Source organism: Anser anser, assembly GCF_964211835.1.
Source record: "Anser anser genome assembly, chromosome: Z".
Classification (NCBI taxonomy): Eukaryota; Metazoa; Chordata; class Aves; order Anseriformes; family Anatidae; genus Anser; species Anser anser.
Genome location: NC_139723.1, coordinates 86,051,084 through 86,065,567, shown reverse-complemented (window position 1 = coordinate 86,065,567; position 14,484 = coordinate 86,051,084). Strand labels below are relative to the sequence as shown.

General features: G+C 44.7%; 1 protein-coding gene across 4 annotated transcripts in view; it reads left to right on the top strand.

Annotated features, from left to right (window-relative positions):
* Nucleotides 1–12,258, top strand: part of LOC310889063 (unconventional myosin-Vb-like) — an 85,406-nt gene extending 73,148 nt beyond the window's left edge. For 3 of the 4 annotated variants that reach the window (XM_083816060.1, XM_083816061.1, XM_083816062.1), the window contains 10 exons: nt 3,061–3,259; nt 3,735–3,828; nt 4,621–4,764; nt 5,197–5,348; nt 5,556–5,645; nt 7,553–7,703; nt 8,748–9,033; nt 10,003–10,177; nt 10,914–10,994; nt 11,946–12,258. In XM_083816060.1, coding sequence (XP_083672186.1) covers nt 3,061–3,259; nt 3,735–3,828; nt 4,621–4,764; nt 5,197–5,348; nt 5,556–5,645; nt 7,553–7,703; nt 8,748–9,033; nt 10,003–10,177; nt 10,914–10,994; nt 11,946–12,098 — 1,525 coding nt within the window. In that variant the 3' untranslated portion in view covers nt 12,099–12,258. Of the gene's footprint in view, nt 1–2,106; nt 2,185–3,060; nt 3,260–3,734; nt 3,829–4,620; nt 4,765–5,196; nt 5,349–5,555; nt 5,646–7,552; nt 7,704–8,747; nt 9,034–10,002; nt 10,178–10,913; nt 10,995–11,945 lie in introns of all 4 variants that reach the window. The other variant, XM_083816063.1, reaches the window with a different exon arrangement.
* Nucleotides 12,259–14,484: the final 2,226 nt, after the last annotated feature.

Here is a 14,484-nt window from a genome sequence, read left to right as displayed (position 1 = left end):
TGGGAACACAGAGCCTACGAAAGACCAGGTGATGATGTTAGAGATAAGCGCAGCGTGCATGTTTAATCCAAAACAAATCTGCATTTTCAAGCGAAATGCCCCTTACTCTTAAGATGATAATGATCTGAAGACGATAAAAATGAACATCCCTGGGGTTTGGTATGCTCGCATCTCCTTTAAACTACTTGCATCAGGCTACATGGAGGGAAGGGAGGCACCTGGGGCAGGAATTCCTCTCCCTTGCAAGAACCCAGCTTGCCAAATTCAGGTTGCCTGCTGCTTTTCTAGGTGTGTATCTCCAGTCCATAAAGGAGAAACAAGACTTTGTGAATTGCATCCTTTCAATTCATTTCAGGCTTGTTTGAGTGAAGCATCTAGCATTTTAGGAAATGATTACGGCACACGCGCTAATTAATCTAGTTAGCAAGAAAGGACCCCTATTGACTTTTCATGCCCTGGTCAATATGAACGTCTGGGTGAAGGGAATCTCAATGATTTGTAAGTCGGTGCCACGTTGATGAATACAAACCAAATGCTTATTTCCCAGGGCAGTTTCATCTTGGTATAATTGCACTCCCTTGAATTCCCAGGCTATTGACTTGTAACGCAATCTGAGGACCTTTCCTGGGTTTTTGCTTGTTTTCAATGTCTAAATACATGTTCTGTTAGGGTCATCTGGACAACAAAAGACCTGACTAATAGACTAATGCAAACCAGACCAATAAAACTTCCCCCCGTATCTGTTGGACCACAGATCCTTTTGGAAACCTGCGATGCATGGGTAAAAATCGGGTTTTAATCAAAATTCATACATGTGGCTTTACCAGATGGATTGGCCAGAAGAGTTGGCTGGTGTTGAACTGCCACTCCAGGACAGCAGCAGCGAGACGCTTCCTGGGTCCTTCTGTGGCAGTGCCACAACGCCCCCAAACCTCTCTAATTCCCCATATAGGGCTGATTAATGTCCATTATTGGGGTTTGCATCAGCAAGGGTGGATTCAAAGGCTTATCAGTCCAGGCTACAAGGGAACAGGTGACTTCAGTTGGCCTCCACTAGCAGTGCTGCATCCAGTGGTCCCACAGCGGTGCTCGAAGCGTGAAAATTGGATCTCATATGGATGCAAGAGAAGCTGGGGAAACAAATATCCAAGGGGGGTTTGGACCCAAGGCTGCACTAAAAAAAAAGGCTGATGTGTTTGGCTTGATGACTGAGGAAACCCTTGACTGAAATATATTCGGTTTTAGACCAGTGATATTTTCTGTAGAAGGAAGGAAATAGATGTCTTTTGCTTGATCAGAAAAATGTATTATTAGTGAAATGTGCCAGGGTACAGAAGGTCTGGAAGAGAAAGGGGTGAAATCCCCACTTATGAGTGAGATGTTTCAAGCAGGGCTGGATGAAATACCCAAAAATATATTAGGAGGTACGTGAGCAAATAGCCCTTCCCTTTAGTCCTCGGCTTCGCTTTGCCAGACCCGTAGAGAGGTCTGCAAGAACTGAAGTGGTATAGAAGTACCAGCCACCCTTATTTTGGGGCGATCTTGAACCTGGTTCCTTGTTTTGTAACCTGAACGAAGGGAGAAATCCCATCTGTGGGGTGTTCCGTGTACAGATCGAAATATGTTTTGTAGGGTGGTGGGAAAAGAGCTCAAGCCGTATAGATTTGCAGACAGAATGGGTAAGGGATGAGGAGGAAGAAAATAGGTCCAGCTGCTGTAAATATGGTTTAATTTAGGACGCCTCCAGCCCATCCAGGGGAAATGGGATAGCCAAAACCCCGTGGGCTGCTTTGAAAATGGGGAGTTTGCTGTTGGTGTGCAATAAAAATTGGGAAAATGGGTCTGTTTGCACTGAAATTTTAACGTGGATTTGAACTAGCTGCCGTGGCTCGGGCTTCCCAGCTTTTTCTTGCAATCACGCGGGAAACGATTTGGAAATGAAACTCAGGCTTTCACATCCAGAGATTGGACAAAAGACAACGTAACGCAAGTGTGCTTAAAAAAAAATGAAAAAATAAGGGTTCTGCTCTTCTTCCCCTTCTGTTTCAACTGACCTTTTGTCTCTCTCTGTCCTCTTGTTTCCTTTTTTCTGTCCTTTATTTCTAGTAAGACTGAGGACTGGGGTTATCTCAACGAAGATGGAGAGCTCGGCTTGGCTTATCAAGGTTTAAAGCAAGTTGCCAGGTCAACCGCTTTCTTTTTTTCCCCTCTTCTTCCTCTCCCCCTTTCACTTTCCGTTTCATTTCTTTCTTTTCCTCTGCCTGTTGCCCTCCGTGGGAGGAGCTGGAGGGGGGATATCTGAAGAGGGGGGATCTGAGACCCTCCTCTGATCTTTAAGATTTTAAATTTTTTCATAAAAAATGTTAAATGAGCTGATTGAAAACATTATTTAGAAGAAAAGTCATCATAACCTTTTGTATATCATCTAAAGCAGTCACACCTAGAGGGGTCGGGGTAAAACCAGGCAATAACGGGAAAAATAAATGGTGATTCCTTTACTTTTCAAAGGAGGAGCCCAAGTTCGTAGAAGGAACACGTTCTTGAGGGTAGCTCATAGTTAATCCGAACGCACACGAAGAAATAAAATGAAAATTAGGCACTTAATACTTATTTCATGGCGGGCCTGTATTTTCCGAGCCTATTAAGGATATAAATTCCTGACAACATGATTACAAGGCTGGGTGCATTATTGTCTGTGTTTATATAGTTGGAAAAGATCCTTTTGTATCTCTGGCTGGAAAATGGAGGTTGCGAATGGGTTGTACAGATCTTTAAAAATAAAACGACCGCAACAAAACCCTACAAAGAAACATGTTTAATAAGGAAGTTCTTGGATTTTTTTTCCCCTTTCTCATCTTCTTTCAAAATTGTTTCATCTCCAGTAGAGTAAATGAGAGATTAATGTGAGTTATAGCCACACTACCCCCTTTGTTTCATTTTTATAGGGAGGTTGACTGGAAATATCTCCCATGTTGGCTGATTTTGAAGGATCTTAATTCAAACAGCGGATACTGCCCTGATACGGAAATAAATTCCTGATGGCTTTGCTCCTTTTCTCAGGTTGCTGGAAGCACAGCTCCAGGATCAGAGAAGAGAGCACGAAGAGGAGGTGGAAGCTCTGCAAAACCAGGTGGATGCGATGAAAGAAGAGCTGGAAAAACAGCAGCAGGCTTTCCTGCAGACCCTGCAGCTGTCCCCAGAGGCTCAGGTGGAGTTTGGACTGCAGCAGGAAATTACACGGCTCACCAACGAAAACCTGGTAAGAGACTGCTGAGAAGGCACAGAAGAGACAGGGAACGTGAAGGGGAGGCACCTGGGGGTCTTCCAACCCTCCTAAAATCTCCGCAGGATCCTTCGGCATCTCCCCCTGGTGCTGCTGGTGTGCTTTGCAGCATCAATCCCCTTGAGGTGTTTGGTGCCAAAGGCTTTTGTCGCTCCTGTGTCCTTTATTCTTTTTTCTGAGCCTGCCTACGTGTGGCACTGCCTACCAGAAGAGATCAGCGAAGTTGCTGGTGGCCCTTCTGCTCTGTGATTAGGCACGAAGGCAATGTCAGCCTTTCCTTTTGCTTCTAGTAACACAATTTTCCTCTATCAAAACGCTCGTATCGCGTGTTACTGATACACAGACCAGGCTGTGAGCTCCTGGCTGCTAGTGACTCCGACCTCAAACTCACCCCAAATGAGTTGTGCTTGTTCTTTTTATTTTTAAACCCTCTGCATCTTCCGTTTTCCAGGATCTTAAAGAATTGCTAGAGAAGCTGGAAAAGAATGAAAAGAAGCTGAAGAAGCAGCTGAAGATTTACATGAAGAAGGTCCAAGATTTTGAAGGTGACTTGGCTGGTGGGGGGGGGAAACAGCGCTCTGTTTTGGCTGCTTGGGCCAGCCTTGGAGGCTGCAGGTTTCTTTTCCTTCCCCCCCTTTCTTTCCCCCCGTTCTCTGTTGATGCTGTGATTAATCACAGAACCCCATTCTCGTGAGCTGATCTGTGAAAACGAGGCATTAAGGGAAATTAAGCCGAATAACTGGCGAATTTCCACGGCTGGCACAGCTGCTCTTTGTCAGTGTGCTTTGCATGCAGCAGGCTGATGGTTCCCGCTATACACGCGTGCTGGTCTCTTCCATTTTATTAACATTTTATGGGTGCACAGTGCTTAATATTGTGCCTTTGTGGTACTTAGTTCGGCTTTACAGCCAGCCTGAAGCTGAGATGCTTGGGTATTTTTCATTGCCAGGCTTTTTTTTTCCTCCCCCCCCATGAAAATGATGTATTAAAAAGTTTCCCATGGGGTTACCGGTTACCACCTTTTAACTGCAGCCTGTAGTTCCTTGGAAAACAGCAAATGACTTCATCTTTTACTCTTTAGGTCTGACTTCTGGGCTCGCTCTTTCTTTCAGTAGACTGGTAATTCAAGATGTTGTAACTCAGGACCTGCTTCTCTGAATTTTTATAGGTCTGTCTAGGCTAAAGGTTTTATTGGAAACTTTCTATAAAAGACAGTGGCCTGCTGCCTGCTCTAAGGCCGATGAATTTTGGAAATCTGGGACAAGATGCTTTACAAATAGTCCTCGGTCACCAGATGCTAATTTTCACCCTCGTTTCACCCTCCCTTCTCCTTACAGCGTACCAAGCCATGGTCCCGGAGGAGAGGAGACATCACGAGCGTAACAGGCAGGTTGCTGTCCAGAGGAAGGAGAAAGATTTTCAGGGGATGCTGGAATATTACAAGGAAGATGAGCCGCTCCTCATCCGAAACCTCATCACAGGTGAGGAATTTGCTCTGCTCTTGTCCAGCTCCTCGTGCTCTCACCTGGGAGAATTTGTAAATTTGACATCTCAAAACAGGCACGGTTTTTCTCAAATGAATCCTTCCTAGGGCCGCGTGTTTATGGTGATGACAGTTTTGGCAGGCAAAGCTCTGTGTTGCCTTACCAAGCAGATAACTGGCATGGATATGATCCTTAGGGGTAGAAAAAAATGGAAAGTGCAAAAAAAGGAGGCTGTAGATCGCAGAGCAAGCAGCAACTGATGAGCCTGAGAGAGCAGCAGAGAGGGATAAAAGTTGCAGAGCCAAAATCTTAGCATCCTCAGGGGCGGGGGAAGAAGAGTTTGCCTGGGTACATCTGCTCAGGTGTTTCTGCTTCACCTGGCACCAGCAAATTTTAAGAGGATTTAAAAATAAATGTCAAACCTTCTAGATCTCAAGCCCCAGGCAGTGTCTGCTACCGTTCCCTGCCTTCCTGCCTACATCCTCTACATGTGCATCAGGCACGCGGACTACATCAACGACGACCAGAAAGTGCACTCCTTGCTCACCTCCACCATCAATGGCATTAAGAAGGTGCTGAAGGTAGGCGTTGGCTTCCTCTGTCTTAAAATGGTTGTAAACCACGTCAAAATGTCTGATGTTCAGCTCCCGTTGTGGTTTTCAGACCCGGTCACGCTTGAAACGATAGCTTCAAGATCTAGGTGGCGAGACTCCAAGCCATTTTGTCTTGCTGTGCCAGCTGCCCCCGTCGAAGGAGGGCCTCACGTGTATTTCATTTTGCTCCTCCAGAGACACAACGACGACTTTGAGATGACATCCTTTTGGCTGGCGAATACGTGTCGCCTCCTGCACTGTTTGAAGCAGTACAGCGGAGATGCGGTAAGAAACTCGTAGCCGATCTGAAATGTTTTGGCATTCCTTCCGGGGGTGGTGTTCAGGTCCCCTGGGTCCTGGTGGCTTTGCTCTGGCAACGATTTGGGGTCATCTTTGACTTCCCTCCTTTCTTCTATTTGGATATAACGTGAGGCTGCTCCTAACAGAAGTCCGTGGGGCACTGCACACAGACAAGATGTTTGGAAGAAGAAACCAGCAACCTTGTAATGCACTTTTTCTGGATGATCCCCAGAAATTTTTGAGTTTCAAAGCCAGTTGTGCTATTTGATCTGTCAGAACAGGGGATTTCCTTCTGGTAGGCTGCTCTTGAAGGCCGTTTCCCTCAGTTTGGTAGGTCCCACAGCTTTTCTTTAACCAAGATTTTCAGACGAGGAAAAATGTTCCAAATCTTGCAATATTTTTGCGAGTGTTTCTATTGCTTTTTCCTGTTCAGCTAGTTCAAAATAACAACACTTACTCATACCATAATATTTCAGAAGGAAATCCTCTCGTTTCTTGCCACCTCAGTGTTTCATCTTTCAGTTCTTTCCTTTATTTATAGCCGTATCTGATCCCTTCTGACAAAATCAGATCATCACAATCCTCTTGGTACGTTACACACCGCCATCCTTATAGCCATACGCTGTTGGTATTAAAATTTGTAGCATCACCCAGTTATGTAGTTTGTCATTCAGTCGTGACTCGTGCTAGATGCATTGAGCAATCAAGCTTTAGGAATAAAGAAACATTGAGAATTTAAAGCAAAGTTTTCAAGCAACCAAATTTAAAAATTCGGATCATTCACATGACGATGACCTCTGAGTCCTCTGGACCTCTGAGTTTTAAATGAAAGAGTAAAATTATTTAGTTAATACTCAGTTTATGCTCTAGTTTGCCCTCTTCTGCCTAGATAACAACATTACATTTAAACAAAATCCTGCTCCAGAAAACAGCAGGGGGGAAAAAAAAAAACTTTAAATTTCACATTCTTTGCCATGATTTGCTGTGTTAGCTGAAGCAGCTGTTTACAAATCCTTTTAGTATTACCTGTAGTTTGAAATCCATCCGATTTTTTTTTAAATATGTTTGAAAGAAAAACCCAAGCTAAATTCAGCAGAGCACTCCTATTAGTCAGGAAAACTGATGTATCTTGAGTTGATTTCAGAATTTGCATATTGTATTTTTGCATTTTGCCAGTCGGCAAACAACGAAGCAGTCGCACACCTCTTGTTTTGACACAGAATTGATAAGAGCATATAAACAGGCAATTACAGTGGCTGTGTTAATTACATAATTGTGTCACGTTTGCCTCCGCCAGCAGAGTTGGCATTAATGTGTAAGCCCAGAACTCAAGGCTGCAGCATCCATTTGCGGCATCAGAAATCTGCTGTGTTTTCAGCAAGAGGCAGGGAAAAAATCAGCTACGAGGGAGATTTTGGAACTTCAGAACGGTTGAAAATGTTGTCAAAAAACATCAGCACGTGGTTATCTTTTTTTAAAAAAATTATTTTCTAAAATTTTAGCCTCAAAATAATCGGTCTCACAAATAATTGTGACTCCCAGGGATAAGCAAATGTTTCCCAAGGGACTGCGGAGTCACTTTTAATTTCATTTCTATATTGAAAATTAATACAGATGTGGTTTTTCTTGCTAAAGATAAAATGAAGAAGTATCATTTAATGATGCTTTTTTAGCCTTCCTAGTTATAATTTATGACTGAGATAATCACACGTGATTTATGACTCTTGATTTCTTTTCCTATAATAGAGTTTCAAAATGCCCCCTGGTAACATATCTGGACGTGTTATGCTCTAAGGTGTTTTGTATTTCTTAATTTTTAATACGTACGGTTATTTTACTGGACTGCAGAGGGTTGGAATAACAAAACCAGATGTCTTAATCTTCTTCCTCAGGGTTTTATGACGCAGAACACGCCGAAGCAGAACGAGCACTGTCTCAAAAACTTCGACCTGACCGAGTACCGCCAGGTGCTGAGCCATCTCTCCACCCAGATCTACCAGCAGCTCATCAAGGTAGCGGAGGGCATACTGCAGCCCATGATCGGTAAGTTCCCAAAACGTTAGCTTTTAGGAGTGTTTTGTTTGTTCGTTTGGGTGGTTTGCTGCAGTTACATACTCCACGAGTGTTCTTCAGTCCTTTGTGCGGTGCGAGCAAGACTTCTTCCCAAAGGAAAAGCCTGCAGAGGCACATGTTAGGGAAGAGAAACGAAAAGGTCCTCACGTCAGCAGTGTCCTGGAGTGGAGGAAGCAGACCTGAAAATAAGAATATGCGCTAGGGAGGAGTTTTTATCCCCAGCGATGGAAAATAGCTCCTTCCTTTCCGTTTGGGAGGTAGGGACAGAGGGGAGGTGGCGCTGGTGGTTCTCTACAAATGCTCTTCCCCTGCAGGTTTGCGGCTAAGCTTTTTATGGGCGGAGAAACTTATAAGGAGAGAGGAAAAGAAATGAAAGAGGACGATGAAGAACATCTGGTTTGCTTCGCAAGGGCGAATCAGTATGAGAAGGGTCATCTCCTCAGCTAAATCTGGCCTCCTCCTTGCTGAGCTCATGGCGGGGGCTGTTCTCAGCGCTTTCCATCTCACAGCTGGAGAGCTGCTGGTATTTTCCTCGAGCTCACAGCCTGGACCCCGCTAAAGCTGGGACTCTTTCCCTTCGCCCTCTGAGCGTCATTGCACACGCTCTGGCTGTATCTGACAGCGTTACCTCCTACCACGGCTGCATATGCCCTGCTCCTTGCAGAAAAAGTTGTCGTGTTCAAGTATCAGCGAGCCAGGCTGTAAGAATTTGTGACGTTTAATCTGTCTTCGTTTAATCTGTCCTCATTTCTCCGAGTTCTCTGCGCCAATTAAGGCTCTGTGGTAGGTGTAGAGGGAGAATTGATTACAGCTCGAAGAGTTCCTGCAGCGTGGTAACTTATTTCTGAGTAGTAAGGCCAAGGAAAAAAAAAAAAACATGATCTTGCGGGTATTCTGTATGCTTCAGCTGTGTCATCCTACCACAGATAACTAGCAGTGCATGGATCTGTTCTCCTTTCAAACCTCTAGTGATCATTAAATGGTCGTCTCCGCTAATTTTTTCCCCTTTGTCAGTGTCTGGTGTGTTGGAATATGAGAGCATCCAGGGGCTTTCGGGAGTGAAACCGATGGGCTACCGGAACCGCTCATCCAGCATGGAAGACGGCGACAACTCCTACAGCTTAGAGGCCATCGTTCGCCAGCTCAACACGTTCCACACCACCATGTGTGAGCACGGCCTGGACCCCGAGATCATCCAGCAGGTCTTCAAGCAGCTCTTCTACATGATCAACGCCGTTGCCTTGAACAACCTCCTGCTGCGGAAGGACGTCTGCTCCTGGAGCACGGGCATGCAGCTAAGGTGAGACGAGGGATCGGGCTGAGGATGGGCCCGCTTAAGTAAATTTTGTTAACTTCCTAAGTGGGAAATGACTTCTGAATTAAAATCATTTTGCAGAGGTTATCTCCGGGGTGTGCTTTCCCCACGCTTGCCTCACCCCGCCAGAGCAGAAAGGCTGCACATCCACCGGAGGGGATGCAGGATGGGTTGCTTAATGGGATGGAGGAGCCTCCTCGGTTCCCTCCCAGTGCCACGTCTTCTCTTTTTAATCCAACAAGCACTCAGAGGCTCCGATTCTGCAGGTGGATGCTAAAGGCAGGCCCCTGTTGCTGGGTGTGAAGGGCTACAGACCTCACGGGAGCTGTAGGCAAGCGGCAGAGTGGGGACGGGGCTGGGATCCGGGACCCGTGTGCCCCAATCCTGTCTCAACGCGGTGTTGAGATGAGGACTGAAATCCCAAAGGGACAGCTCGTGCAAGCCTGCCAGGAAAAGGTCATCAATATTTATTAGCCCTGGCATAAATGTATCAACTTCCTTCTCACTGTAAATGATTTAAACCTTCCCTTCGCCACCCCTTCCCCATCCCACAGGGGATTCTTTGCGTGCTGCTCTTCAGCCTGAGAGTGGGTGCAGACAGATATTGTCAAAGGTACTCGGGTACCTCGCAGGATTTTGTTAGTGCTTAGAAGCTCGTTAAGAGCTTATTTTTTTTTAGGGACTTATAAAATTTGAATGTATCTGAGTGCTGTAGGAAATGACATCCCTTGTGTTACGTGGCTCATCTATTTCTAAGGTACACAGAGCATAAATTTTGCTTTGAGCTGTAGAGTATTAAGCTTTGCTCTGGTTGTCTTATGCCATGTGAATCACAAATATGCCTCAAAAATCCCAATATACCAACGCTGCAAGATACCCTTAAGCCTCGTGAGTGATTTCTGAGATGCTACGTCTTACCTCCCAGCTCGTCTCTTCCCTTTGTTGCTCCCCCAGGTTTAACATAAGCCAGCTGGAGGAGTGGCTGCGTGGCAAGAACCTGCAGCAGAGCGGAGCCCCACAGACTTTGGAGCCCTTGATTCAGGCAGCCCAGCTCCTGCAGCTGAAAAAGAAAACCTCGGAAGACGCCGAGGCCATCTGCTCCCTGTGCACAGCGCTCACGACGCAGCAGGTGGGGAACAGGAGGGTGCGCGCCAGGAATCAGGGCAGGTGCCGCCCCAAACGAGCGTGTCTCCAGTTCGCTCCTCGCACCCTGCCTGTGAGCAGGATGGAGCCCTCGGTGTGGGAACGCTGCGAGGCAACTTCTGGCCGCCCTGCTGGGCGTTTGGTGCCCGCAGAGTCCGGCGTAACCAGGGCAAGGCCAGCGATCTGCTGCAGGAACCACGGGGATAATCCAGCAGCTTGGGGATTTAGCGGAAAAACACCTGGAGATTGTTCCTAGGCGCTAACAGTTCTGCTGAGCCGCCAGCGACTCTCCGGTGTGAAGTAGATAGGTTCAGAGGAAGCTTTCAAAAGCCAGCTCGTGGTACAAGCCAGACCTTTTAGGTTTTATGGCAGGCCATAAACCCACCTGTTGTCTTGCTGGGCTCTTAACCTGCGGGTTGCCCTGCACAGATTTGTGTTGGGGGACCGAGGAACCAGCGTGATAATCGTGCTGTCTCCTAGGCAAACAGGCATACTGTAAGCAATGCTTATAAATGTGCAGAGCACACCACATCTCTCCCTCTACGTGTAAATTTAGCTACTGTATTTCATCAGTTCTGTGCAGATTTCTCCCAGTTCTGCTCCTCAGTGAGGTCACGGGAGGTTTGCTACGGCCATGCCTTGGCAAAATGTTAGCGGTGCTCCGTGGTATGGAAAATTTTGGCTTCTTACGATTGCCTGTAATCCTATTTTGTTTCCAACAGATTGTAAAGATACTTAATCTCTACACTCCAGTGAATGAGTTTGAAGAACGGGTGACAGTAGCTTTCATACGAGACATACAGGTAAATCAGAAGGCTACGAAATGGAAGAGACAATAATGATTTAATATATAATATCTATGTTGTTACAAATAACTCAGGTGTTTTGTAACGGGTACTGCTGCTGCACGTTGTCCTGAACTTAGTGCTGTGTCGCAACACACAGCTTCGGGGTTATCCAGGCTGTTAATCACAACAGATTGAAGACCAAGATAAGCAGCGAAATTCCCAGCTCAGACAATTTTGTAGCGCGCTGGGATGCACGGTAACAAGCAGCACAAGCCCACGAGAAATTTTATTGTCAGAACAAGGTGCCAGTACGATTAGACCCCTTATTAAGAAATTTATTTATAATTTGAACGGGTTTACTCATTTGGACTTTAGATGCCAGATTTGACTTTGGGAGCAGAAAAGTTTCTTGGGGGGCATGATCATTAGCAGCAACACGACTCAGAAGTCAGGTTGCAGGAGCCAGCGAAGCGTCACTGAAATAGTTACCTCTGAGATACAGATCAGAAATGGGCAGCTAAAGGGAAAAAAACAAATAAATGAAAACCAAAGGGTAGGCAGACATCTGATGTTTGTAGGGAGGAAGGGTGCTGCAATAGAAAAGCAAAATAGTTCTCAGTGGTTTTTGCGGTATCTCTAAAACTGCTATCAATTCAGAAAATCCCTTTGTAAATATGTTCCATGCTGTCAGACCCAAATTCGTAGGAGAAAGTGAAATCTGTGTAATTTAACCAGTGCATTTAAACAGAGTCTTTATAGTTATTTAAGGCACGGGATGTTTCAGGTTATATTATCCAGCTCCTACTCATAAACCAAGCTTCCCCTTGGGCTGGAAACAGAATCCGTCTCTCTAGTATCCCTTTTGTAAACGTACACTCGCAAACCTTTGATTATATTAAACAGGGCAAACGCCAAGGAAAGGCAGTGACTGAAACTAAACGTATGTTTTCTTCTTACACCTCCTAGACGCATTTGCAAGAGCGAAACGACCCCCCGCAGCTGCTGCTAGACTTCAAGCACATGTTCCCCGTTTTGTTCCCCTTCAACCCTTCCTCCATAACGATGGACACTATTCATATTCCGGCTTCTCTCAACTTGGAGTTTCTCAATAAAGTCTGAAGAAAGCATCATTAAAGCCTTCGCTCGTACCTAGAGGCCTCCGGCAAAGAAAGAAAAACCGCAAAAGAAATGCGAGGAGCTCTTTAAATATGGACCAAACAGGTTTATGGAAGAGCCAATACACAGTAATAAATGGATGCTAAGCTGTACAGTAAAAAAAGAGACTGATCTGTATGATTTTTTTGGTAATTCACATCTCAGAATAAGGATACTTGAAATGTAGATTCATTTTTTACTGCTTAATTTTATGTTGACGTAGTTCAAAGCCCATAACAACCTCCAAAAGCCACTAACAAAAAGAACGGTGAGTGGGAGACAACTTATTTTGACCTTCATAGGTGTCTGTGAAGGAATGACAGTTCAAAACAAAATCTGAGACACGCTACCTTCAAGGACGTGTGGTTTGCCTAATAACTAGGTGGTGTGGATGTGCCAATAATGGAGATACACAATTCTGTCTCTTCTTCTTGCTCGGAGCTGTATTGTAAAAGTGATTTCAGAAGGTGCAAATACGTATTTATGACACCGGTTAAGGTCACACTTGTTTCCACTGATGCGTGATTTGAGAAATGCTGTTGTTCGAGCTTCATATTGTGCATCTCTTACTTACCTGCTTCAGAGGAATCAAAGAAATTGGCAGTTTGGCCTCTTTTGCACGGATAAGACACGCCAATGCAACCCAGTTAAATAATTAGGTCCTCAGTCCTAATCACGTTCAGTGGATTAGTCCTAGCCGTAGCAGTCAATGGAAAAATACTGTGCGATTCAAGCAATGTTTTAAGACAAAAAAAAAAAGTAAAATGTAGAAAAAATATAATTGTAAACCAGTATGTTAGTGATGTAAGCCAATTCTTTAAGAGTAAACAAGAAGATCTTGATCTACAGCCTTAAACTGATAAAAACAGCGATCAATCTGAATTCTAACCATCAGGATTTGTTTGTGTAGCTTATAAATTAAAACAGGCGAACCCTCTGACGTCCCCAGGTAGGCACTGAGAGGGGACAGCTACTCACAAAAGCAGCAACTGAATTGTCTCGGTACGTACTATAAGGTGTTTAAGAAAGCAGAAAGCCACCAGCCTTGCAGAAAAGAAGGTAAAAAGGAAAAAAGATTGGGTTCCTGGGGCTGCGTGATGCCATACAGTAATGCTGATTGCCTTCAGTCCATAAATTAGGACTACACTTCTGTGGGGTGATCCTTCTGCCACAGCTCAGCGTGCCAAAAGGCAGCCAGGAAATTTAGAAGCAGTGAAAGGAAGTTTAGGAGCAGTGAAATGCTCATCTTTGTGTTGCGAGCATTTTTGGCCTTTCCACTTCCGTAATGGTCGTACCTACGTAGATGTTAACTTACTTGCTTTTGGGGTTGCCGTTTCTGTAGTCTCAGCAATTCTGCCCCCGTTAAGAGCTTTCAGAAAACCTCTCTGCATCCGACTGCGTTCAGTTGGTCTAAATCATATCCAAACAGCGAATTTCTGATCGGGCATCCTGTCAGCTTGGAGTATTAAAAATAGAATGTAAGGTCTCTTAAAGATTGACGCCGCTGAAACCTGCCATGCCGCAGGCACCTTTTGAGATAAGGTGTGTGTTTTGATTTAAACACCGTGTATATAATCGATGTATATACAAATTGTAATAGACCTGTATGTACTATATGTGTATATTACTATCGAAAAGCACGTTTTTAAAGAAAAAAAAAAAAAAGTTGAGTGCTGTTAAGAAATACATTGGTCTATGCCTGTGTTGTTTCAGATGGATGATGATTTAGTACGCCTGTTACCAGACTTAAGGTCATTCTCTAGGGAGAAGTTATCTTTCCTTCTAACCATCACCCAGCTAATTACTGAAGAAAATTGATTGCTTGTATAGTACCAGCACTACCTCCAAACTATAGTCCTTGAGCATTTGCATCCGCTACGTATGTTCAGTAGTGCCTTCATCGCCCCTTCGAACACAGTAAGGATGACACCGCCATTTTGCTGTGTCCAGCAAGCCCATGCTCTTCTGCCACTTGCTCATCTGCAACATTTTTATTTATTGTACCTACCTCTTTTCACGTTTTGCAAATGAATGCGTTTTGTTTTTTTTTTTTCCAATGCTCTGAATTTAATTTTTGATGATGTTTTATTCCTTTTTCCATCCTGTAGTAGTCACAATACATTTAAAAAAAAAAATCAAAGCAGAATTTACTCTTTCCATAAGACAGTTATAACACAGTGCTATTTCTCAGAATTCACCTTAGGCCGGCAGTTTCCTCTCAGGCTCTTCTGGTCTCTACCTCTCTCTGCTGTAAATTATTCAGTGTACAATTCCCAGCAGGCTGATTAAACCAATGCTCATCATTCAGACTAAATGACAGGTTGCTGCAGCATCCTCTTCTGCAATGATT